The following is a 25128-nucleotide window of genomic DNA, read 5'->3' on the forward strand; positions in this document are numbered from 1 at the left end:
TCCTGTGCTTCCCCTGGCCCTGTATAATGGTCTGCGGGTTCTGTTGTGGTTCCTCTTGGTCCTGGTATCTGCCGTAAACCCCGGGAACAGTTTCAGGCTATATGACCCCTTCTCCCGCAGGTGAAGCAGACCGGCCCTGCAGGACTTCCTTTCTTGTTTCCTTTATTCTCTTTTTCACCTTTTTGGTTTGCTTCTTGCTGATAGCCTGTCCCTGTCCCTCTTGTACCTCAATCCTGCTGCATTTCTCCTTGGGCCATATCAAAGTGTTCCACCGATTGCAGGGCTTCTTGGGAAGACTTGGGGCAATGGCATATCACCCATCTCTGGGTGTCTTCCTCCAAGTCCGCTATAAACTGTTCCAACAATATTTGGTCGCAAATTTCTTCTTTCGAATTGACCTCGGGTTTAAGCCATTTATTCATGAGAGCTATAAGGCTTTGCCACAGAAGTCGGGGTATTTTTTCTTCTCTTCATTTCCACTCTCTAAACGCCTGCCGGTGTCTTTCTGGGGTTATATTAAGCCTTTGTAATATCTCGCTCTTCACCCTATCATAGTCCTGGGTGTCTAACCAGATCATGGCCCTATAGGCCACCTGAGCCTGTCCAATCAACAGGACCCCTAATTGTCCAGTCCATCTCACCTTTTCCAGTCCAGACGCTATGGCTGTCCTTTCAAAAATTTCTAAAAAGGCCTCTGGATCATCCTCTTTAGTTATTTTGGGCATCCTCATGTCTCACGGGCCTCTTTGTGCCCAACCCTGTTGCTGGAGCAGGTGCTCCTGTATAGCTGTCTGCCTTGATGCCTGCTGCGGCTTCTGCTGTAGTACCTGTGCCATCAGGCTCATGGTCTGTTGCGGGGATTCTGTCCCTGTCAATACTGTTTGATGCTCTATTTTTATCCCTCTTTGGAGACCACTGCCGACTTCTGGGCCAATGCACCAATGTCAGGTATTGCCGTCCCTTGTAGACCTGTAGGGCGCCACCTGCCACTCAACTAGGGTGTTATTGGTTCTAATTGATGATCTACACACCATGTTTTTCCTGCCATGACCTGATGTTAATGGAGTTGTTTCATGTACCTGCACGTGTAGTCCAATTAGTAGTCTCACCGACATCCCGCAGGGTCCCACGTTCCTGAGCTCTCCGCCACCCCTACACCCTCGCCTGTTCCACCGGGTTCTGGCCAGCCAGTTGGTCCGGCCATGTGTCCTCTGATCCAATCAAACAACCAACAAAAGACCAAAAAGAAAACGAGGTAACAAAGAAGGCTCTCCTGGCCTGTGTTACCGCTCCTGCTGTTTGCAGCCACGATCTAAACCAAAATTGACCTTCGTGTGGTCAGTCCCTCTTTGGTGGCTCTCTCTCTCTCTGAGAGCCTCTTGTGGAGATCGCCATGATTTATTTTAGCACCTTCAGTCCATCTTATTGGCTTGTGCCTCTTTTATATTCATTATGGTACCACGAAAGTCAATAGTGCCTCTCTATTAGGGTTATTACTGTACCATTCTCCCTGCCGGGCTCCACCAGCTCCCGGCATGTAAACAAACAGTTCTGCTCCCTGCAGGGCCAGTAGACTTGGCCCTAAACCCCTGCTGGGGTTTTTACTCTCTGCAAGAGTCTCCTACCAGCACTCCACGTTGCTTTCAGAGTTCCCTGCAGCGTGTGCCGGTTCGCTCCTCCTCCTCCTCTTTCCGGTTCTGTGCTCCTCCAGCTTTCCCGTCCCGGACTCTTCTTTATACCAGCGCGGGAGTTCTCTGCCCCTCCCTTCCTGACACACCTGGGTAAGGAAGATTTCTGCCGGGCTCCTTGGGGCTGCGGACCTGGGGCCGCTGAGCCTTTGATTAGCCTGGAAGCTTTGGAGCCTGGTGGCTCCTTCTCTGTCTCACACTATAAAGATATCATTAAAAATACTATTAGTCCTGAGCACTCATATTTTATTTGAGTTATGCCATAGAAACTACAGACACCAACTGCTTATGGTAAGGGTAGCCATCTTGTTGCAAGTGTCTCCAAAAACACTCTACCACATTGTATTTCATTTAAAATTTACCAGCATATTGAGTTAATTTGATTATGTGCAAGTTTTTAGAAGTTACTGTTTTCCAATGTAAAGCAAACAACTGTGAGGCTGCTGATGAGACTCTTCCCTGGAGACAGAATGTCAACCACCAATATGTAATATGGGCTGCTGTGCAATGATGCAAGAATGACATACTGATTACAGCTCAGGCTAAGGAAACTGTACTTATATAGACCTAACACTAGAGCAAGGAGCACTACTAGAGATAGGAATAATAATACATTTTTCTGCACTACCCCGTACCTGAAGCCATCCTTTACGTTGAATTTTGCTTGGTGCAGTCTGTGCTCTGCATTCTAACGGTTTAAGTTCTTTTATTTGAACTGGTGGTACAGAATCTGAAACATGAATTAGAAAGATGGTATTTGATAATACATGGCCTCACTAAAATTCTTTCAGACTAGTTATAAGATTTCTTAGATATTAAGTATATTAACTTTTTGTGAAACACAAATTAAAATATAAACTGGTCAGAACAAAATTACTAGTGTCAAATTACCAACAAATTTCTTTAATTACCTCAGAATACCCAAGTTAATATTACAGTACATGAAGATCATTGAATTTCATCCTCTTTGAAGTGAATGAAAGGAAGAAGTAAAGGCAACACGTTGAAAATTTAAATAAAACTGCTGCCATCCAAAATGAGTGTCTACAAATCTGACTCAGCAAATCAGCATCTCTCTCTCCTGTTCATAAGAAAAATCATCAAAAGGCCCAGTTTCAAAGACTGTCCTAGTTTTAGGAGGATTGTCTCAGATCTACTGTGGCTGGGGCTTGATTCATTTCCCTCTACAACTGCCTCTTTACACTGGGAATGTCTACACATAAATTTTAATGAGCACTAGCCTATTTCGCCAAATTAAAGCATCATGTAAAAAAAGTGCTATTACATAAAAATATAATGTAAAAAACCATGCACATTAAGTGTCATTTAAAAACTGAGCACATTTGTTACTGCACATTAAGCAGCCTAATGTACATTTCTTTAGTACAGGGGTGGGCAAAATATGGCCCATGGGCCATTCTACCCAGTCTGCAAGGCCCCTTAAAAATTTAGAAAATTAATATTCATCTATCTTTGGTTCCTGTCAAAAATGACAGGAAACAGGAGCAGTAGGACCCAGAGGAAGTCTGGCAGGCTCCCGCAACAGCAGGGCCCACCCAGCCCCACCCCCACAGCTGGAAGCTTAAGAAGGGGCTTCTGCCTGGGACCACGTGGCTGCACTGGTGCCAGAAACTCAGGTAAGGGGTGGAGAGGAGGGCAGGGAAGGAGACTGGGAAAAAGCAGCCCGGGGAAAAGCGGCCCCCTCCCCTGCCACTTGCTGCGCCAGGCAGTGCTTGCTACTGCTGCTGCTCACCTGGAGCTCATGCACTGGCCAGCCCAGAGGTGGTGGTGGCAAACGCTGCCCAGTGTGGTAAGCGGGAGGGCCACAGCTGCTGCCGTCGCAGCGCAGCCCCACGGGCGAGCCCAGAGCCGGCATGGGGCCCAGGCTGGCAGCTGTGGCAGGTTACAAGCTGGTGCTGAGCGCAGGGAAAAACAGCCCTCCCCCGCCATGTGGCCAGCGCCCCACGCTACAGCCACTTGCAGCCCACGTGGGGCTGCTTGCACCTGCTAAGGACAGGCTTGTGCAGGCTGTAAATGGCTGCAGCAGGGAGCGCTGGCCATGGGGCGGGGGAGGGGCTGCTTTTCCCCCATGCTCAGCACCAGCTCGTTCCCTGCTGGGAAGCAGGGGGTCAGGGCTGCACACTGCCCCCCACCTGTACTGCAGGGCAGGGGGACACTGGGAGTGAGCGGGTGCATGGGGCTCCCACCGGTGTCCCGGGGCCAGAGCGAGCAGAGCCCAGAGCAGGGTGGCAGGAGTACAGGGTCCCAGCCAGCAGGAGCTCCATGGAGCTGGGCTAGCTCCCCCCTCTTCCTGCTGGTGCAGCCCAGCCCAGCTCCACAGACCCCTGCCAGCCTGTGCCCCATTCTGGGTCCCACCAGTGCTGACCCTGAGACATTGGTCCCAAGATGGTGACATGGGGTCAGGGCACCTGTCAAGGTGCAGGGCTACCCATGCAGCCCTCAACAGCTTGCCAAAACTGAGTAAATGGCCCCTGCCCAAAATAACTGCCTGCCCTTGCTTTAGTACCTCATATTGGACGTATTAAATTTAATGTGCACTAGGAAAAGTGCCTTAATGCACATGTAGACACACTCCTTGTGTCCTTATATAATAATCCTTATTCTACTTTTATACTGATCCAGGGCCAAAGACATGTGTTCAAGACCATACTATAGAATACAGGCAACTGCTGATTTTTTTTTTAAGTGTAGAAATTTTTGTAAGGTAGTTGACAGAGTCGGGCATGTAGATAGAATTTTGTGGTACACCAGGGGCAGCTTGACCTTAGGGTGTTTCTACAGCTTCCACACCCTTCTGAGAGCTCTGCCAAGAGGAAAAGATTATTCAAAAGAGCAAACACTGCTTCCACTCTACATGCACTAAAATGAGGTAGTGATATCTAACTGAGGGTGCCCTCTGCAGTGCACTCAGACAAGCCAGAGCCCAAGCTTGAGGTAACTAAACTAACTAGAGATACGACTTGGAAATAATTTAGTTGCTTTCGTTCCTGTTTGTAGACGGATCTTGTTATACCAGGCCATAGGCAGCCATGTCTTAGGGTCATCCAGGGACAAGAGAAGCAGCCAAGATGTGAGGGGAGTGTGCAGATTCCATGCGCTGGGAAGCCAGAAAGCCAAAAGCCAAGAGATCTGTCTGTGGAACCAAGTCAGAGATCCAGAGGGTCAGGCAGAGCACAAGGTCAGGAGTCTAGTCAGGTTAGGTATCCAAGAGATCATACCAGAGTTTGGTCAGGGAGCCAAAAGGTCAGGCCAAACTCAGGGTCCATGGGCAAGCTGGGTCAGCTATCCAGTGAGTTTATCAGTATAGGCAGCACAGACCAAGGATGAACAGTCTAGATATAAAGTTCAGCCTCATTGCCCATGCACATCCTTGTCTGGGCCTGGGATTTATGCTGGAAGGGATGAAGGTTTAGCTGACCCTAACTGACCATTCAGGTGGCAAGAAGTATGTATCATAGCTCCTTCAATGGCCTTCGGAGGCTCTGCTTGAGACTCTGGGTGCTGACAGGCCTCTGCACGTGCCTGCAGCCTAGGGGCACAGCATGGGGGAGGTGGTGAAGCTGGCTCGGGGGCAACCTCTGGGTCCTGTGAGCCTGCTGCTGTGGAACCCAATGGCCAGAGGCAGGCAGCAGGTGGCACAGGCCCCAGGGGTATGCCAGGAGTTTAAAGGCTAGGGGCAGGCAAAGAGCTCTCTCAGCCCTGGCGTGGAGAAACTCCAAGCTCATGCCTCTGGGGCAAGCCTGAGGGTGGCCCCCTGGTGGGGGGCTGACTAGGAGCAAATCTGCTCCCAGTCAGCATCTACACGTGTATTTGCAGGCTGTAAACTAACTGCACAATAGAGTAATTTACTGTGCAGTAACTGCCTGCTTGGTTGCTGATGTTTTACTGTGCACTAAAGTGTCTCATGTAGATGCACCCAGTCAGCCCCAGAATGTATTAGAGCAGCAATATAGGGTGGAGTTAGGTCATGAACATATTTAAAGGTGAAGACAAATAGTTATACACATCCTCTACCAGCAGGATGGAGTCAGGAGGGGCAGGGTGAAATGCTCTGGGTTAGGATACAGGGGGCTCGTGGGGAAAGGGACTTAATGGTGGGGGTCTACTACAGACCTCCCAACCAAGGGGAAGAGCTGGACCGTGAATTCTCGGGTCAGCTTGCGGAAGCACTTAAGGCAAGGGATATAGTTGTCATGGGTGATCTAAATTACCTGGACACTCCTGGAAGGAGCAGTCAGCCAAGTCAGACCACTCACAGAGGTTCCTGGCCGAGATACAGGACCTCCACTTAACCCAGGAGGTGCACAGTCCTACCAGGGGGAATGCCCTGCTGCACCTGGGCCTGGCCACAGGTGACGACCTGGTAAGAGGGCTCCAGGTCCTCGACCATCTGGGCGATAGCAATCATCGCTTGCTGGAATTTACCATCCGGCGCAGGGTATCAAGGGCCTGCAGCAAGGCAGTAGCCCTAGACTTTAAGAGGGCCAACTTCAATGAGTTGAGATTAGTGGGAGAGGCAATGAGGTCCTACAGAGTAGGGGAACTCAGGGCCCGAGATGAGTGATCGTTCCTTAAAGAGACGATACTCAGAGCCCAAGGGGTGACAATCCCAACAAGAAGCAAAGGGGGCAAGAGTGCCCAAAAGCCCCCCTGGCTCAGCAAGGACATTCGTGAATGCCTGATTGCCAAAAAGGAGGGGTACACCCGCTGGAAGGGAGGGGCCATCACCAAAGAGGAGTATGCCTCCACTGCTCAGGTTTGTAGGGGGGCTGTTAGACAAGCTAAGGCAGATACGGAGCTAGGGCTAGCATCAAGGATCAAAGATAATAAAAAGTCCTTTTTTAAATATATAGGGAGAATGAAGAAGGCACCGGGTAATGTGGCGCCCCTGCAGGATATGCTTGGCAATCTGGTGGTTGCACCAGAGGAGAAAGAAGACCTCTCAAACAAATTCTTCGCCACCATTTTTGTGTGCAGGGACCGGGACTCCCAGACCAAGGTTCCAGATGGACTTAGGAGAAACGCCGCCAGGCCTAAGGTTGGGGAGGACTGGGTTAGAGAGCTTCTGGAGAGGCTGGACATGTTCAAATCAGCAGGTCCAGATGCTCTCCACCCCAGGGTGTTGAGGGAATTGGCAGGGGTTATTGCGGGGCCCCTGTCACGGCTTTACGAGCACTCGTGGTGCTCTGACCAGGTGCCATGTGACTGGAAGAAGGCCAACGTGGTCCCCATCTTTAAAAAAGGGAAGAGGGAGGACCTGGGTAACTATAGGCCCATTAGTCTTACTTCAATCCTGGGGAAACTCTTTGAGAAGATTATCAAGGAGCACATCTGTGATGGGCCAGCAGCAGGGATGATGCTCAAGGGCAACCAGCACAGTTTCATTAGGGGCAGGTCCTGTCAGACCAACCTGGATGCCTTCTATGATCAGGTCACAAAGGCATTGGATGCAGGTGTCGCAGTGGATATAGTCTTTCTAGACTTCAGCAAGGCCTTTAACACCGTCTCCCACCCCATTCTCATTAAAAAACTAGGTGGCTGTGGTATTGATGCCTACACAGTCAGATGGATTGCAAATTGGCTGAAGGGTCATACTCAGAGGATAGTGGTGGATGGGTCTTTTTCGACCTGGAAGGAAGTGGGCAGTGGAATCCCCCAGGGCTCGGTCCTTGGGCCTGCACTGTTCAATTTCTTTATTAGTGACTTGGATGACGGGGTGAAAAGCAGCCTGTTTAAATTTGTTGATGATACCAAGATTTGGGGTGAGGTGGGCACGCTAGTAGGGAAGGACAGATTACAGCAGGACCTAGACAGGTTACGGGGTGGACTAATGAAAATAGGATGGGTTTCAATACTGATAAGTGCAGGGTGCTGCACTTGGGCAGTAGGAACCAGCAGCACACTTATAAGCTGGGAAACAACATTCTCAGGAGCACGGTGGCAGAAAGAGCTCTTGGAGTCATTACTGACTCCAAGGTGAACATGGACCAACAATGCAAGGTTACGGTCAGTAGGGCTAACTGTACCTTGTTGTGCATCCACATATGCATCTCATGTAGGGCCAAGGAGGTGATCCTCCCCCTCCATGCGATACTGGTCAGGCCATAGCTGGAGTACTGTGTTCAGTTCTGGGCACCACACTTCAGGAGGGATGTGGACAGCATTGAGAGGGTCCAGAGGAGGGCCACCTGCATGATCCAGGGAAAGCAGGGCAGACCCTACGAAGAAAGGCTATGGGACCTTAATCTGTTCAGCCTTCGCAAGAGAAGGCTGAGGGGGGACCTGGTGGCCATCTACAAACTCACTAGGGGAGACCAGCAGGGTTTGGGAGAGAACTTGTTCCCCCTAGCGCCCCTTGGGGTAACAAGGAAATAATGGCCACAAGTTGTTAGAGAGTAGGTTTAGACTGGACATCCGAAGGCACTACTTCACAGTCAGGGCTGTTAGGATCTGGAACCAACTTCCAAGGGAAGTGGTGATGGCTCCTGCCCTGAGGGTCTTTAAGAGGAGACTTGATGTCTACCTGGCTGGGGTCATTTGAGCCCGGTTTTCTCTCCTGCCCAGGGCAGGGGGTTGGACCTGACAAGGTCCCTTCCGACCCTACTTCTATGAATCTATGCTTTTGGATAGTAGAGAAAGAGGAGTCAGTGAAGGACACAGAGAGAGGTGATGTGGCCAGATCAATGACTAATAAAATTATTTTAGTAGCAGTAATTTATCTAGCCAGATTGGCCAGATCTAATAGAACTTTAATCCTACTGGATTCATACATTCTAAGTACAAAAATATATAATTTAACTGCTCAAATGAAAATATGGGCAGGTAGGTCAATAGGTGTATTGTAATAGCCTGCTAACAGATGCAATCCTTCCCCTAGGAAAAAAGGTGTAACCATTCTGTGGAATACAGGCTTGGATATCCCACCTTCCACTAAGAGACATAAGGAGCTCAATCAACTTCAGTGTACCAACTTCTGATACAAAATCTGTGCATCAGGATTCATTATTTATGAAGTGGTTTTATTGGTCAGTAAGCACCTACTTGAAAAGAAGATTGATAATACAGAACTCTGAATTTGAGCTTCAGCTTCCATCTTTTCAATTTCATTATGGCTTTATCTGCAAAGTATGTAGGCTCAAAGAGAGGAAAGGACCTCACAGGCCATCAAGTCCAGTCCTCCCATCCTGGGTGATAAAATCCAGTCTACAGCTTGGAAATATGATGCCCATTTTTAAGTGAGGCTAACGGACCATTATAACAACGTATTAAAGGATGTGGTAGATTTTCCATTACTTGACATCTTTAAATAGTTGTAAGTCTTTCTAACAGTTCACTCTCAACCAGAATTTACGGAGCTAATGCAGCAAGAGCAGGGTGAAATCTGATGGCTCTATGTTATGTAGATGTTCTTAATAGAGGATTATGATAATACTTCCTGACTTTAAAAAAATCTATTAAACTGAATAGCAGTACACTGGGAAGAGGAACAGGTAGGTATTTCGTACTACAAGACTGTAAGTGTAGCAGGGCACTGAGGTGCCTGCTACTGGTGAATCAGTAAGTAGGGAGCCCAGCTGCTGGTTGCCAGGGTAACCAGGGGAAGTCAGCTGACCGGAAGGGGCAGGGTCTGGCTCTTACATAAGTCCCAGGCTGAGGCCAGGCTGGCAGAGTTCCTGCTGGCAGCCCAGGAGGAAGGAACTCCGCTGGAGTGAATAATGAGTAGAGGTCAAACTGCAGGGACGGCCCGAGATTGGGGACGGATGGAACATCTCTGATGTGGCGAGAGGAAGGCTGGAGCCAGAGCGTTTAGAGTTATGTTATAGCCAAGGAGCTTGTGTGTTGTTTACTGTTTGACCGGAGGACTGGGTGAGGCTAGAAGGGGACGGAGGAGGCCTCATAGGGGAGCCATGACAGTGTGGGAGCCCCAGCCCCGAGTGTGGGCAGTAAGAAACCCCAAGTGTGGGCAGTGTGAGAAGCCCCAGAGCAAGGGGGTGGTGAGAGATGAGGGCCCGAGCGCCGGAGGGTGCCGCGAGTGATGAGGGCTGCAGCTAAGACCAAACAATGTCTGGTAGATCTGCAAGGCTTGGGGCGTGGTACAGGGTTACAGCCACGCATAGCTCATAAGGCTGGGGTGTTTGGAGCCCCGTTATATAAACAAGGATCGGGGTAGGAGGAATGGTGACCAGGAGAACAAGAGGCAACCTCCCTTTAATTTTTACAAGATCAAGACGTGGTGGGCAAGAATGAGGGTGCTTTAACCCAAAGTTGCCATGGTAGGGGGTACTAGGGGAGAGCATGGCAACCCTAGGATGTTTTCCCCACCTGGTACAATAAGTATGTCCATTCTTGTGGTCCAGCTACAGTGAAGTATGAAAGGGGGCAGGGATGGAAAGAAGGGGAGGAAATCTGTACCCTGTGTATACTGCAAATACAATTATATCAGTCCAGGAAGTAGCAAATTAGGTACCCAAGTTTATTTAATAACGTTAGCTTGGTTATGAATATATTTAATATCCAGTCTGCATTTAATATTTGAATCAGCTAAAGGTCAGCTGAATAATAACCAGGCTTCTAGCTGAATTGTATCTATACTCTATACAGGGGTCTTGAGGAAACAGCACCATGGAGCCTCTTACACCAGATTCAGCTGCCACTGTGGCTGTGTACACACATTCAAATCATCCAGGGCAACTCTCCCAGGTTTGTCTTCCTGAGAGAAAAAAACTGACCTGTACAGAAGTTCAGACAGTGGAGCAAAGAGCCTGCAGTATGGACACTTGGCTGCCAGAAGTCCTTAAAGCATGCAGCCCAGAGAGCTTTGCAGGCTTTTTTGTAAGTGAATGTAGGCAGGGATTGTCAGGGAAAATGAGGGCAGGATCTGTGCTGTGCACAGAAGAGCCTTTCCCCACCCACATTCTGTGCTGGGGCCTAGCTAAGACTGGGCAGAGCATATGCTTGTATACTTCCCTACACTCAAGTGCTGCAATGTGATTCAGGCAGGAAACAAGCCAGGAGCAGAACATGCCCTAGCATTTCTAGCTTAAAGCATTCAGGGGGTATGTTCTGCTCCCTGTTTGGCTAAGACTCTCTCTCCCCTCTGTCAGAATGAGGAGAAGTAACCTAAGCACACTGGGATTGAGGAGGTCAGCCCTGTGTCTGCTGTTTGTACAAAAGTTCTGTCTCCAGAGAGATGTCCTCTGGGAAGCTACTTCACTTAGGTTGTTCCCAAGTTATTTCTGTCCCCAAGTGGCTATTTTTACTCTGAGAGAAAAGTTATGAATTTCTGTATACTTGTGGTTTCTCCGGAGAGAGCAGTCACTCTCCCTGGAGAAACTGAACATCTGTCCAAACCCTGTCTCTCTGCCACAGTGTGACCTCCATGCAGCTCAGTAGTCATGCCAATAATAAATGTATTGTTTTAAAAAGTAAATATTTAAAATAATACTGGGAAATTATATTTACTTACCACTCACCATTTCTCTTTGCACTCTTTAACTCACTTCTGAGAGAGGCTTGTGAGCTGGATTTTCCAGGGTAGTTTCTCAGCTCTAAATTAGCACCATTTACATAGAGAGAAAATCCTTGTTCTAAATGCTCCAGTTTGAGTTGCATGGGATCTTTTTTTTTTAAATGCCTCAATATGCTAAAATAGAAAGAAAAGTCATTTTTGTATATGAAATTCTCTGAAGGCCATACTAAAAAGGAATATACACACACAGAGTCTGTTCAAAGAGAGGCATATATTCACAATCAGAATAATATAAATTGTGTTTCTAGGTATGACCACCAGCAGCTGTACCATCTGTACAGTCCCTTTATAATTACAGACATTGTGACATTTGTAGATGATTGAGAAAAATTATATCCAAATAAATAATTCTTAATTTCTTGTAATTTTTTCAATGTTCTATCTTTTCAGCTGAAAAGTCGTGTAGATAAGTTGGATCACAGAGCACTTTTTCCTGAAAATGTAACTCAGGATGGCTGGTGATTTTTATTTTTATTTTTTAAATAAAGTTAAAAAGCAGAAATTTGCTGCTAAGTTGTATTAATTAAGGAATGCTTTACAACATCAGTTACAGGTAAAGAGAACAATGTTTGATATGGAAATCAACCCAAACATCATAAAGGTTTTTTTCCCCCCGCACTAGTCCAGAGAATATCAGTTTTGATTCAGCTAAGTCAAATGAGTTCCAAGTAAAATGTATCCTGGATATCCATATAACTAATTTGAAAGCATTCTATATTTTAAACAGTACTGCCAGACTCAAATTAAAAATCATGAGTCAGACCATACCAAAATTGTGATATTAGCCTGAAAATGAGACTAAAGACCAAACAAAAATTGATTTTTTTTTTTGGATTTTTTTTTGTGGAGAGAGAGAGGGAATTCACTTCCCATGCTTGCCAGCTTTTGCATATTTAGAGGAACCACGTTATCCTTAGCTCCTGATACAGGAGCTCTGTATAACGGCCAAGGATGATCAGGTCCTGGCTTCAGCATGAGACGAACAGGTGAAAATCCGCTACACCCCCATGAGCCCAAGAGAGACCCCAGGATCCCTGACGAGCCCCGGCCTGCCTGCCGGTAAGCAGGGGCCCATGGTGGGAGGGACGTAGCCAGCAGGGAGGCAGCTGAGTGGGAGCTGAGGAGAGTCATGCCCCCCTCCGGCTCCTACTTTGCCCAGCCCCCCAAGGAGCTGTGCAACCAGAGCCTTGTAAACAGGACGCGCAAACAGGCATGCTTCTGGTGCTGGTGCATGAGTTAGTGCAGGAGTTTGCGCAGGAGGGCCATTGGCCCTACCAGTGAGCTCCCTAGAGTAGGCAGTCCCATCAGTAGCCAGCCTACAGTGGCACAATGCAGATGAGCACATACCACACCCCGAGGGGCCCCTCAGAGTCTGTGGCCTCCCCCTCTGGCACCTCAGAGGCCTCCACCCAGACAGAACCCATGGTTCCAGGCTCCAAGCAAATGGAGTCCCTGGCTCTTGGCTGCAAGGGACCAGGAACATGGCCACCTCCCCTTGCTGGGTTTGCTCTACTTTGAAGTCTCTGGGGCACCAGATAGAGGAGCTCCAGGCTGCAGTCCACAGACTGCATGCCATCAGGGAGGGCGAGCAGGAGATCAACTCCTACTGCCAGGCCCTTCACCCCTTGGAAGCGAAGGGTAGACCAATGTCACCACCCAGGACAAGGGAGGACTTGGAGAACTCCCATACTATCCAACCAGGGGGTTGAACCAAGGTGGTCAAAGGCCCCGAGGCCCGCTGCACCAAGGTCCCCTCCCCTCTGGGGCTTTGCAACAGATATGAACCTCTTGCAGCCCCAGCTGAGCCTGCAGAGATGCCAGCTCCTGCAGTCAAGGGAGGATCACTCACCCCTACTCTCCCTAAGACAAAATGTAAAGTGGTCATTCTGGGAGACTCCCTCCTGAGGGGGACTGAGGGAGCAATCTGCTGCCCCAACACCCTAGCCTGGGAGGTCTGCTACTTCCCAGGGGCCCACATCAAGGACATGGCAGAGAGGATACCAAAGATTATCCAGCCCTTTGACCACTACCCTATGCTCTTTATCTATGTGGTCACAAATGACAAGGCTCAGAGCAATACCAGCTGGGTCATGAGAGACTACAGGGCTCTGGGAGAGGGGCTTAGGGGTGCAGGTGGTCTTTTCCTCACTCCTCCCGGTTGTGGATCATGGGCTGAGGAGGGAGAGACGGGTTGAGGTAGTCAATCAAAGTTACTGCAGTGCTGGTGTCATCATGAAGGATTCAGCTTTCATGATCACAGTCTGCTCTTTGGTGAGAGAGGTGGTGGTCTGCTAGGGAGAGACGGCCTTCACCTCACTGTGCTGGGGAGGAGGCTCTTCTCAGCCAGACTGGCTGACCAGCTCGACCAGGCTTTAAACTAAGCTCACCAAGGGTTGGGGGGGATTATTGTCACTGCTATCCCACTAGGCAACCCTTGTAAATCTAGCAGGCTAAAGCACTTAAGCGAACCTACCCGTACCCTAGCCCTGGAAGGATCTGTGGGGAAGGCAAGGCCCCCCAATGGAAAAACTTGCCTGCCTGTACACCAATGCCAAGAGTTTGGGGAATAAACAGGAGGAACTGGTCCTGCTGCTAAATAAGAATGACTATGACCTCATAGGGATAACAGAGACCTAGTGGGATTCCACCTATGACTGGGTATAGATGGCTATACCCTGTACAGGCATAATCATGCAGATAAAAGGGGTGGGGGTATAACTCTCTATGTCAAGGACAGCTATACATCCCTCCAAATTGACACTGGCACCCAGGAGGGATGACTGGAGTCTCTCTGGGTCAAAATGTGAGGAACATGGCTCAGGGGACATCATAGTAGTAGTCTACTACAGACCTCCTAACCAAAACAAGAGCTGGACCACGAGTTCACCACGGAACTGGCTGATGTTGTAAACTCTTGGTGCATGGTTGTCATGGGAGACTTCAACAACCTGGACATCTCATGGGAAGAGCACTCGGCCAAATCCGAGAGGTCGTTAAGCTTCCTCACATGCGTGGACAAGCTCTACCTGACTCAAAAAGTCTATGGGCCGACGAGAGGTAAAGCATTGTTGGACCTGGTATTGGCCAAAGGGGATAACATAGTCAGTGACCTAAGAATCAATTGAAAGCTGGGTGATAGTGACCACAAGCTGATCACCTTTACTATTCATTGCAAAGCTGGCTAGTCAGTCAGCAATACTGAAGTCCTCAACTTCAGGATAGCTGACTTCAAGAAAGGGTGGAAAGCAGATCCTGGGAATTACAGGACAATTAGCTTGACTTCAATCCCTGCTAAGATTCACAAGAAAATTATCAAGGAGACCCTTCTTGATAAGATGGCTGAGGGCAACATCTTGAGGTATTGCCAGCACACGTTTGCCATGGATAGTTCTTGCCTGACCAAGCTCATCTCCTTCTATGATCAGGTGATGTATCACCTGGACCTGGGAGAAGAGATTGATGTCATATACCTGGACTTCAAAAAAAAGCCTTTGATTTGGTGTCCCATGACTTCCTCATGGAAAAATTGGCCAACTGTGGCCTCGGTTACACCAGAGTCTGATGGCTGGGAAATTGGATCTGAGATCAGACACAGAGAGTAGTGGTCAATGGCAGTGAGTCATTATGGCACTCTGTAACCAGTGGCGTCCCCCAAGGCTCTGTCCTTGGACCAGTTCTCTTCAACATCTTTATCAATGATGTGGACATTGGTGTCAGAAGCGCATCGGCTAAGTTTAGTGTCATCGCATAGCATCCACACCTGAGGGTAGGCTAGTAATCCAGGCTGATTTGGATAAGCTTAGTAAGTGAATGGATACAAACCTGACGACGTTCAATACTGATAAATTCAAGGTACTCCACACCTCAGGGGAAAAAAACCCGCAGCATACTTATAGCCTTGGCAGTGCTATGCTTGCTAGCACCACTGCTGAAAGAGACTTGGGGGTCATGACCGACCACAAGATGAACACAAGCCACCAATGCAATGTCGCAGCTGATAAAGCAAACAAAACCCTGGCTTGCGTCCATAGATGCTTCTCAAATAAATCTCAGGATGTCATCTTCCTGTTGTATTCGGCCTTGGTGAGGCCGCAGCTGGAGTACTGCATCCAATTCTGGGCTCTACAGTTCAACAAGGATGTCGAGAAGCTTGGGAGTCCAGAGGAGAGTCACACACATAATCAGAGGGCAAAAGAACAGGCCTTACAAAGAGAGGCTGAGCCATGGGACTCTTCAGTCTGGAAAAGTACAGGCTCAGGGGGGACCTGGTGACTGTCTATAAGTACACAAGGGGTGTTCATCAGGACCTGGGAGAATATCTGTTCACCAGTGCACCCCAAGGAAAAACAAGGACCAATGATCATAAATTCCTACAAGACCGTTTTAGTCTGGACATAAGAAAAAATTTCTTTACTATCCAAGCCCCCAAGACCTGGAATAGACTCCCCTCCAGATGTGGTGCAGGCACCTACTCTGGACTTATTCAAGAAACACTTGGATGCTTATCTTGCTGGGGTCCTTTGACCCTAGCTGACTTCCTGCCCCTGGGGCAGGGGGCTGGACTTGGTGATCTTTGAGGTCCCTTCCAGCCCTAACATCTATGAAATAGATGAAATCTATAATCAGGATGCCATTTTGCTGGATACCTCTCAGCTTTGTCATCTATAAACTTCATAAGCACACATATAGCTTTTACATAAAGGTCACTTCTTAAAATGTTAAATAGCATATGCCCCAAGACCAATCCAAAAAACCCCACTAGAAACCAGTCACAAATATGAAAAGTCTCTCCCCACTTAGCCTTGGCCCCAACTGTAGCTGCCTGTCTTCCCTGGAAAATACCTTATTGCAGGTGCATCTACACATGTGCTTTACTGCAGTTGACTAATTAGCTCTGCAGTAAAGTGTCACAGTCTATATGTGTGCCAGTATTAGGGTTCAGAAATTAATTAATTCTACCATAGGATGGTACTCTCAGGGACAGTACTATCCTGCAGCGGAATAATTTACTCCACCAGAATGCAAGTGTACTCAGTGACAGGGGCTGGCCTGGGGCACGAGGGTGCTAAAGTGCAGGGGCTGCCTGCCACCTAGGCCAGGGGTGGGCAATTATTTCAGGCAGAGGGCCACTTACTGAGTTTTGGCAAGCCATCAAGGGCCATATGACAGGCAGCCCGGGCAGATAAATATAAATTTTCTAAATTTTTTCGGAGCCCTGCAGGCTGGATAGAATGGCCTGGTGGGCCACATCCAGGCCCTGGGCCGCATTTTGCCCTCCTCTGACCTAGACCCTCACTTTAGCACCCTTGTGCCCAAGCCAGTCCCTCCATTGCCTGATGTCACCACCCAGAGCTTGGGGCTGAGCACCAGGGCCCCCTGCCAGCCTGGGGCTGCTCTGTTCAAGCTCAAACTGCTATGGTCCCAGGACATGTGTAAACACTGTGCCCAGGAGCAGTTTTCTCTGGTGCAAACTTCACTCAAGTTTATCTTGTCATTTTAATCACATGTAGGTGCACACATTATGTTCAAGGAAAAATCATCACCCCACCACCAATTCCCGCTTCATTCTGCCCCTCAAAAACAGTATGTGTTTTTTATTTGGGGGTATATTGCATGCCAGAAAGTACAGTATTCATTCACTTCCCAGCATGCCTTGCAGGGAGGGGCCCAATCTGTAAAGATTCCTGAGGATAGCCAAGCACAGAGGGAAGGGATGATTGGCTGTCCACCCACATTTCTGCCTCCCCACCCCCAACCTTGTACTGGTTACTTTCATCTCCAGAAGGCTTGTCAGTTATACCAGAAAGCACACAATGGTCACACAGTGTTGTGAAGCCTTGCCCCTGCTGCACTGCTGATCAGGGACCTGGTGTACCCGCTCCTCTCCTGGCTCCTATATACAGGGCACTTGGATTCCAGAAAGAATCTGTCTAACTACTGCCTCAGTAGCTGTTGCATGACCATGGAGTGTGCCTTTGGGTGCCTTAAGGTGCCTGGATCTGACTGTATGTCTCTCTTTAAGTGCTACAAGTCTTTTTTTGTCCTCTCTGCCTGCATCCTGCCTAACATCTGCAAAAGCAAGAGGGAGGCCTTCCACAATGAACAAATCATCACAACCAGCAAGCTGCTCTGGTACTACTGTGGCTGAGCACCCAGAATAAAACAACCATTTGAGCATATTTGTAAGGGATACCCCAGGAGACAACTTCAAGAAATTCTGGGACACAGGGCATGAGTAGGACAAGGAAGGAGGAAGTAGGTAATAGAGCATGTTACATTTACAAAGAAAAAAAAATCCTTTTATTCATTAACCAGTGCAACTATAACCAAACTTTCATAAAGTGTTTAACAAATGGGGGTGGGTGGAAGGGTGACAACTTGGATGCCTATACATTGAGGAGTGGTTAAGGAGCCATGGGTTGTGGTATGCCTTCAAATCATGGGGGTCTGGAGAGGTCAAGTAAGGAAAAAAGAATAAGGTTTGGGGGCATATTTAATCTCTGTAAACATAACAAAATCTTTTATTAAGCAGTATAAATGTAACTGAACTTTCATAAGGTATTTAATGAATGTAGTGGGGGAGTTGGATAAGTCATTGCACCCAGAGTCCCAAGGTGAGCCCTCTTACAATGTACCCAAGGGAGATGGGCTGTCCACTGATGTGGAATATGGTGGGACTATTCCCCCATGACCACTTGGGTAAGTCAAAGGAGCTGTAGTCACTGTGTACTGACTTGTCCCCATTCATAAATAGGGGTAAGATCTCAGGGAGGGGGAGAGGGGTGCTGCACATTCCAACTACCCAACTTCTCTGTGAAGGTCAGGGTCTTAGCACTGGAGCCTAAGAAGGGACAAGGGGTGGATGACCTTCTGTTGGAGTTGGAAGGGTGCATAGGTCCCTGGAACTTCAAGGAAAGACACTGGGAACACATTTCAGGGGTTCAGCAGGACTGCTGCTGCCACTGACCACAGATGGGCACTATTGCCTGCAATGATGGATGGGACTGAAGGCTTAACTGCTAGCCCAGGTGAGGCTGCTGTTAGTAGCAGCATCCTGGGAAAGGCAGCCCTCCCAATGGTAGGCTGCTAAGTAGGGGCTGACTAGGAAAACAGTGCTTGTGCAATGTCTAAGAGACAGAGGGCTGGGAAGGGTAGCTCTCTCAATGTGCCGCTAAGCAAGGGGTTGTCCAGGAAAATAGTGCTCTCAGGCAGGGCCTGCCAGTACCCTTGGCACTGGGGAGCCAGTGCAGAGGGTGCTGCAGGAACCCTGGACCCTGCAGGCAGTTTTGGTAGCCCATGTCAGGGGGTGGACAAGTCAGGAGCTGTGGAGTTGGGGCATGGACTTTGGATGTCATATGGAGAGTACACAGAATGCTTTCAGTCTGCATATTGATGGTGGGCAGGAGGTAGTCCAAAGACTCTTGCTCCAACCTCAGGCTGTTGTGATGGCCAAAACCAAAGGAATTAATAAGCAATAAATATGTGCTTCTTAGAGGCATTTGGAACTTTTGTCTAATATAAAAGCTTGCATTTTTGTAACCTGCAAATATAACTTGTAACTGTTTGTGGAACTGACTAGGCCTCAAAGACAAAGCTAGAGTTGTGAAATTAGCTGACCTAATAGTTCTTTCTTGCTCAAAATATAGCCTTGATGATGATAAAAAACTGGATTCAACTGCCTAGCTTATCCAGCACATTCCAGGAAATGACGTCTCAAAAAAGCATAGTCAGAGAGTTCTGAAGGGGCTGGATTTAGGCAGGGTAATGTTAATTTCAAACCTGAAGATGCTGTGTTGCAATTTGCTTATTGGATAAACCCAAGTTGAGTTTATAATAATTTTAATACCTTTTAATCCCATAGGGTAATAGCTATAAAACAAGATTCTGAATGGCCCTAAGGCCAGCAGATTAGCATAAGACTAGGTATAAAAAGTGCATGAGTCAGGTGACCAACAGGAAAGGGAAAAAGGGGGAACAGGACAGAAATTGCTGTTCCAAGCCTAGACTCTGGACTCTCGGTGTGAGTGAGGATTGGATCCTGACCAAGGGACATTTCCTGGTAATCCTTCAGACAGCATTGATCGGGGTTGCCTGATTCCACTGGAATCACCTGGTGCTCACCTGGCACTGAGGGACTGCCAATAAGTTGCCAACCCATGTCTGTCTATTTGTTGTTTTAAACAGCCCAGGGGCTGATATTCTCGCAGTGCCTAGCTGGCCTGTGACAGATTGATTTGTTTATCTGTTGTTATTATTTACTATTAGGTCTTTAATATTGCATTATCTGCTTATTGCATTTATCTTTCTGTTAACTGTTGTGTGTATATAAGCTATAATAAATTTGCCATTGTTTTACTCCCAACTCTGCCTCCTCAATCCCGAATGAAACAGCCAAGTGGCTAAATTGATATACTCACAGTGCCCAGCTGGCCTGTGACAGGCTGTCAAGAAGCACCTTTATCTTCTGACTCGCCAATACAACTGTCTCAATGATGGCATACATATTACTCCTTGACTGGAACATGGCAATGTGCCAACCTGCAAGATACCCCTCCTTACCAGGATGGCATAGCAGTCCTGGTAGAACTCTATCCAGACCCTCCAGCCTTCTGCAACTGCAGCCCTGTACTCAGATAAGGTGATAACAATTGACAGCATCTCAGTTTCACTCTGCAGTGGTGCCCTTTGTGCCTGGCCACCTTCAGTGCTATTGTCTCCTATACGGCCTTGGGATATTTTTGGATCCAGACAAAGCAGACCCAGTAGCCACAAGTGAACAGCAGAAAGGGTATTCATTGTTAAGCTCCTGACTGTTTATAAAAGATGACAAAAGCCTTACAACTGTTGCTGGAGTTCTCATTCCACTGCCAGGTTGTCATGGTGGTTAAGTACATGATCCTCTCTGCTCCCCATTTGGGCCAGGCCCTAGGCTCTTTCCCCATTAATTCTTCTCTTTTAACATTCCTGGGGACTGTTCTCTTGAGTGGGGCAAATGTAACCTTTTTAAAGGAGGGAGAAGGAGTATGTTGCCCCAGGAGAGGCACTGACTAGCACATATCACTACCCAATCCCTCATGCCCCACACAGGGATATGGAATGCTGCATGCTGCAGGTACTCCCAGATTACCACCTGGCAGACACAGTGGGGAAACCTTAAAACTTCTCACTTGCCACTGCATTAATTCTACTTTTCCCCCCCCACAATGTGTCCCTGGTAACACTGGCCCTATGCTATATACAGGAGCTGTTCATCTCCACGAAAGAGATCATCTTTCAACACATTCTTTCTCCTGGAGGACATGGATGTGCCTACTTGATTTCCAGTTATGGAAGGGGTAAACACACTATCCCAAGTTAATGGAGAGGAGACCCATCCCTTTGAATATGAGGTCCAGACTCATAGGCTACTTGAGTACATTACCAGCTTCTCCTGCCAAATGACCAGGCACACAAGCAAAAGAACCATCAACTTGGTATTTGCCTAGTGCACATTTTGTGCACCCTTCCCCTACCCTTGGAACCGCACCTGCTGCAACATACTGGGGGAATACACTTTTGAAATGACTCCTTTGAGAATACTACAAGCATTTATCCCTTGGCATCTCTTTCCTCTTTCTCCACTGTGACCTATAAATGTTCAGACAGTCCAAAAAACAGGCTAAAAAGGCCTGTCAGTAAGAAAAAAAATGGAGGCGTCAGTAAATAAACACTAAATAATTGGGAGCTTGATCTAAACATCCCTCATGAGAAAGGAGATGAATGCAAGTTTGATAGACAGACAGAACAGAGCAGCACCATGGTTCTCCAGCACTATCAGAGTGGGAACACAAAACATCAGGGAGCACTGCCTCAAGGCTGCGTAGCTCCTTTACCCCTTTCCCAGCTGTGTGTTGCTGCTGTTGTGTCTCACTGCTTGCCTCTTACTCTGCTAGGTTACAGGTAGGCAGACAGTAGTCCTTTGGGGGAAGAGGGGAGGGGCAGTAGGGGTAAAGCTGCAGGGCAGGGTGGGGGAGCATCAGGGTGTAGGCGTAAGTAGTGGGGGGGAGGGGCCTTGGACAAGTCATAGCACCCACTGAACCCCAAGATGAGCCCCTCTCATCAAGTCTGCAGATTACTGGTAATATCCATCTATCTGTCTGTCTGTCTATCCATCCATCTAATTACCAATAATCTGCAAACTATTTACTGATAACCAACCATCTTTATTAGGGTTAGTTTTAAACCCCAAAATTTGAACCTGGCCTTTGCCCAGGACCTGACAGAAGGGTTACATTTATACCATGTAAGACATGCCAGTAAAAAAATATGGTTGTTATTAAAAAGTTTTCAGATTGTCAGTAATAAATATTTGTCTTGCATTGGCATCCCTGACACCTTAGAGCTATGCTCTGAACAAAGCTGGCACTGGGGAGTAGGTGGAAAACTCCTGGGCCCATCTGAAGAGGACATTTCTGAATTTCTCCTGCAACTCCCTAACTTGCCAGTCTTGGACACTAAATGAAAAACACCCCAGGGATTTTGATCACCTCAGTAGAAAATGAACAGGCCTTGCTGTGACCCCAGGCCACCTCCACAACCATTAATACTACAGGCAGCAGTGATATAGGACTGTGACAGATGTCTTTGTGAGATTTGGATCTTGCAACATTTATGAAAGATGCTGCAGCTTTGACTCTTACTTCAGAAACTACATGTTGGAGAGAGAACCAAGAGAGAGAACCTGCTAAAAGGGGGGAGGGGGAAGCGTGGCAGGAAAAACCGAGTTGGTCCTAAGCCTATGGCCCATGTCTGGTAAATGGGTTGGGAAGGGCATGTTCATGATGAGGTTTTTTGGCATTGTACAGAAAGGGGTTGGGTTTGGGAGTTAGCCATGGATACTACTGGTGCAAGACCAGCCTCTGCCATACTCTTTTTACTTGTGTTCCTGTCTGGGACCTTAGCTAGCTTTCTGGATATTCAGCCAAACCTTACAGTGGGGAGGGGCTTGGTAAGGCTCTGCTCTCCATTAATCTATTGGTGCCCTGCAGAAATGAGTAGTGAGTTGGAGCTTAAGACTACATGCTTGTCAACTGCAGGTGAACTCAAGGGGAAACACTATACAATGGACATCTGATCTCCATGAAGGACACAATTTGTTCGCACAACAGACTGCCTAAATTGCCTTTTTCATCTTCACTACTCCTCCCCACCAGCATTAAAAACTGGCTATCAGGGGAAGGGAAATTGATGCAGACACCCAAGTTAGCTACAATCAGGGACATTTTGGGGAACCATGAGGTTCAGTGGTAGTAGTATCCCACACACAGACTGCGAGAGCTAGTCTACCCCAAATCAGATAGGTACTATTGCATTATGATACTACCATAAGCCAAAGGACATGGCAGGGTGAAGAGGCAAGACCTTGATGCCACCGCCTAGCACAATGTCAAGAGTACAGGTTCCTGAGATGCTGATCGCATCATTCTTTGCCCACAGGGGAGGGAGGTAAGGCCCTAGTTGTGGTGGCTTTTCCTGAATTCTGGCTGAGTTTCCTCATCACTCCCAATGGAGAGTACGCTCAGTGCCTCTTCCAAACTCTAATTTGTGGCACATCATGAGGATGCATTGAAAAAGGATGGTGAGGACATTATGGCTGCTGGCTTTATATAATAGGCATAATCCAAATGGGTCCTTAAACCTGTGCCAGTGCAGGCCTCAACTCTGTCATTGGGAAGTACGGCACAGAATGGCTGGTGTGCTTTTGCACAGAGAAGTGAGTACATAGGTGAGGCTACACGTGACCCCTGTAACTCCAGGGGGCAGGAACCAGGGGTGGAGGGGTTAGATCCCGGGGTGCCCTTTACTTACAAAAAGTGATCTTCACCAGAAGAAGTTTGGAGACCACTGCACTAGATTCTACACCTGTAGTAGTATCCCTGCCCTACAGGGTATGTTTGTATGTTTCCCCTTAAAGACGACCCCAGTTGTGCCTTAGGAACAATAATTGTGATCTCTAGCTGCCCCCATAGTCATGCCCATGCCTTGCAGATGTCAGCCAGCATTTGGGGAGGGGTGGGGGGGCTTTGGCCCCAGCTCCACATTTGGACCCTCAAGCCTTGAACCACATTCAACAAAATGATGTACAGCAAAAGCTTTGTTATCCGGCACCCATGGGAAATGAGGGGGCCAGATAACCAAATATGCTGGTTACCTGAGAGGCCCAAACAAGCATCTTTGCTTGTTCAGGCCATCACCCCTCCTGTCATGTCTGGTGTGCCACTGCCCCTCTCACCCATGTTAGTGTGCTGGGGAACAAGGAGGGGGGGCTCCACACAGGCTGCTATGGCCCAGGCCGGGGGGGGACTCTGGCGAAACCAGAAGTGCCACAGTGGGCATTTCCAGTTTCGCTTTTGCCTTGTCAACCGGCAAGCCAGTTAATAGAGCATGCCGGTTTGTAAGGTGCCAGATAACGTGGCTTTTGCTGTACACGCACAAAATTCTTTGATCCTGCAAACTGGTCTTCTAAGAAAGACCATTATACAATGTTAACTGATTTCAAATCACAGTCAGAAATAAAGTAAGTACTGGTAATTTCATTTTAAATTATTTGGTGTTCATCTAAGGGGCATTGTATTTCCCTTGAACAAGAATACAGAGACAAGGTTCTTAGTAAATAATAGCAGATAAGGGAATGACTGTGATACTTCAAGACAATACAGAAGCTAAATTACAGTCCACTTTTAAAGTTCAATATTAGACCATTTTCTATATTATAAATGGTGTTGGTGATTCTACAACTTACCGGTTTCTCTGCTGAAGGAATATTAAATATTCATCATGCTTCTCAGCAAAATCAGTTATCATGTCCTTAGCAGAAGGCTGAAACAAGAAAATACAATTTTAAAAGTGGGGTAATGAAATCATTCACAACAGAAACTGTAGGCTTTTAAAACAAGGAATAAAGAACTTACAGGCAACTCCACCTAATGCTGTTTCGCTTAGCGCTATTTCACGATAGCGCTCATTTCACATTGATACCCAATTTAACTTAGCACTCAGTAAGTTTCGCTATAACACTCATGGGTATTAAGCAGGGAGCATTAACGGTGTGCAGCCCCATTGCCATCTTGCTTCATCAAAAACTTTAGTGCATGCTCTGTGCTATTTCATGCTTGTGTTGCCATCTTGCTTCATTTTTTGAGCTCGATCTTGAAATCAATCATCTTGAGTCAGAACCGTGCAACTGACTCAATGACTACAAGTGCTGAGAAAAAAAAAAGTGCAAAAAGTGTAATGCTGGAGCTTAAATTGGATGTCCTGAAGCGAACTGAAGCAGGGGAATACCAGAATGAGGTCTGTAGAGCATTGAATTTGTCTGGGTCAACTGTTAGGACCATATTGAAAAATAAAGACAAAATAAAAGAATGTGGTAAAATTGCAACTCCTCTGAATGCTCTGAAACTCAGTAGGAGTAGAGCTCCAATTGTGTTAGAAATGGAGAGGCTGTTAAGTGTGTGGATTGAGGGTACAACTGAACACCATATGCTCTTGAGTATGCTGCTTATTCAGAAGAATGCCAAAAGTCTATATGATAATTTACAGAAAAATTTGACTGAGGGATCTGCTTCTGAATCTTTTTATTGACAGTAATGGGTGGTTTGAGAGATTTAAGAGGTGCAGTAACTTGCATAACGTTTCTATATGGGGGAAGCTGCTACTGCTGACACCCAAGCAGCTTTCAGTTATAAAAATAAACTTGTGGAAATCATTGAGGAGGGGGGTTATACACCTCAACAAATCTTCAAAGCTGATGAGACAGGCCTATTCTGGAAGAGGATGCCTTCTAGGACTTACACTTCCAGGGAGGAGAAGTCGATGCCAAGTTTTAAGGTGTCCAAGGATCGACTTACT

General features: G+C 47.5%; 1 protein-coding gene across 6 annotated transcripts in view; it reads right to left on the reverse strand.

Moving 5' to 3' along the window:
- KATNIP (katanin interacting protein) overlaps positions 1-25128 on the reverse strand; it is a 134263-nt gene that overhangs the window by 100501 nt on the left and 8634 nt on the right. For 5 of the 6 annotated variants that reach the window (XM_090024848.1, XM_090024844.1, XM_090024847.1 and 2 more), the window contains 3 exons: positions 24020-24096; positions 11183-11352; positions 2324-2418 (listed from right to left, as the gene is read on the reverse strand). In XM_090024848.1, the coding sequence (XP_089880974.1) occupies positions 2324-2418; positions 11183-11352; positions 24020-24096 (342 nt within the window). Of the gene's footprint in view, positions 1-2323; positions 2419-11175; positions 11353-24019; positions 24097-25128 lie in introns of all 6 variants that reach the window. The other variant, XM_090024850.1, reaches the window with a different exon arrangement.

Source organism: Crocodylus siamensis, chromosome 12, assembly GCF_052110815.1.
Source record: "Crocodylus siamensis isolate JL-2025a chromosome 12, ASM5211081v1, whole genome shotgun sequence".
NCBI lineage: Eukaryota > Metazoa > Chordata > Crocodylia > Crocodylidae > Crocodylus > Crocodylus siamensis.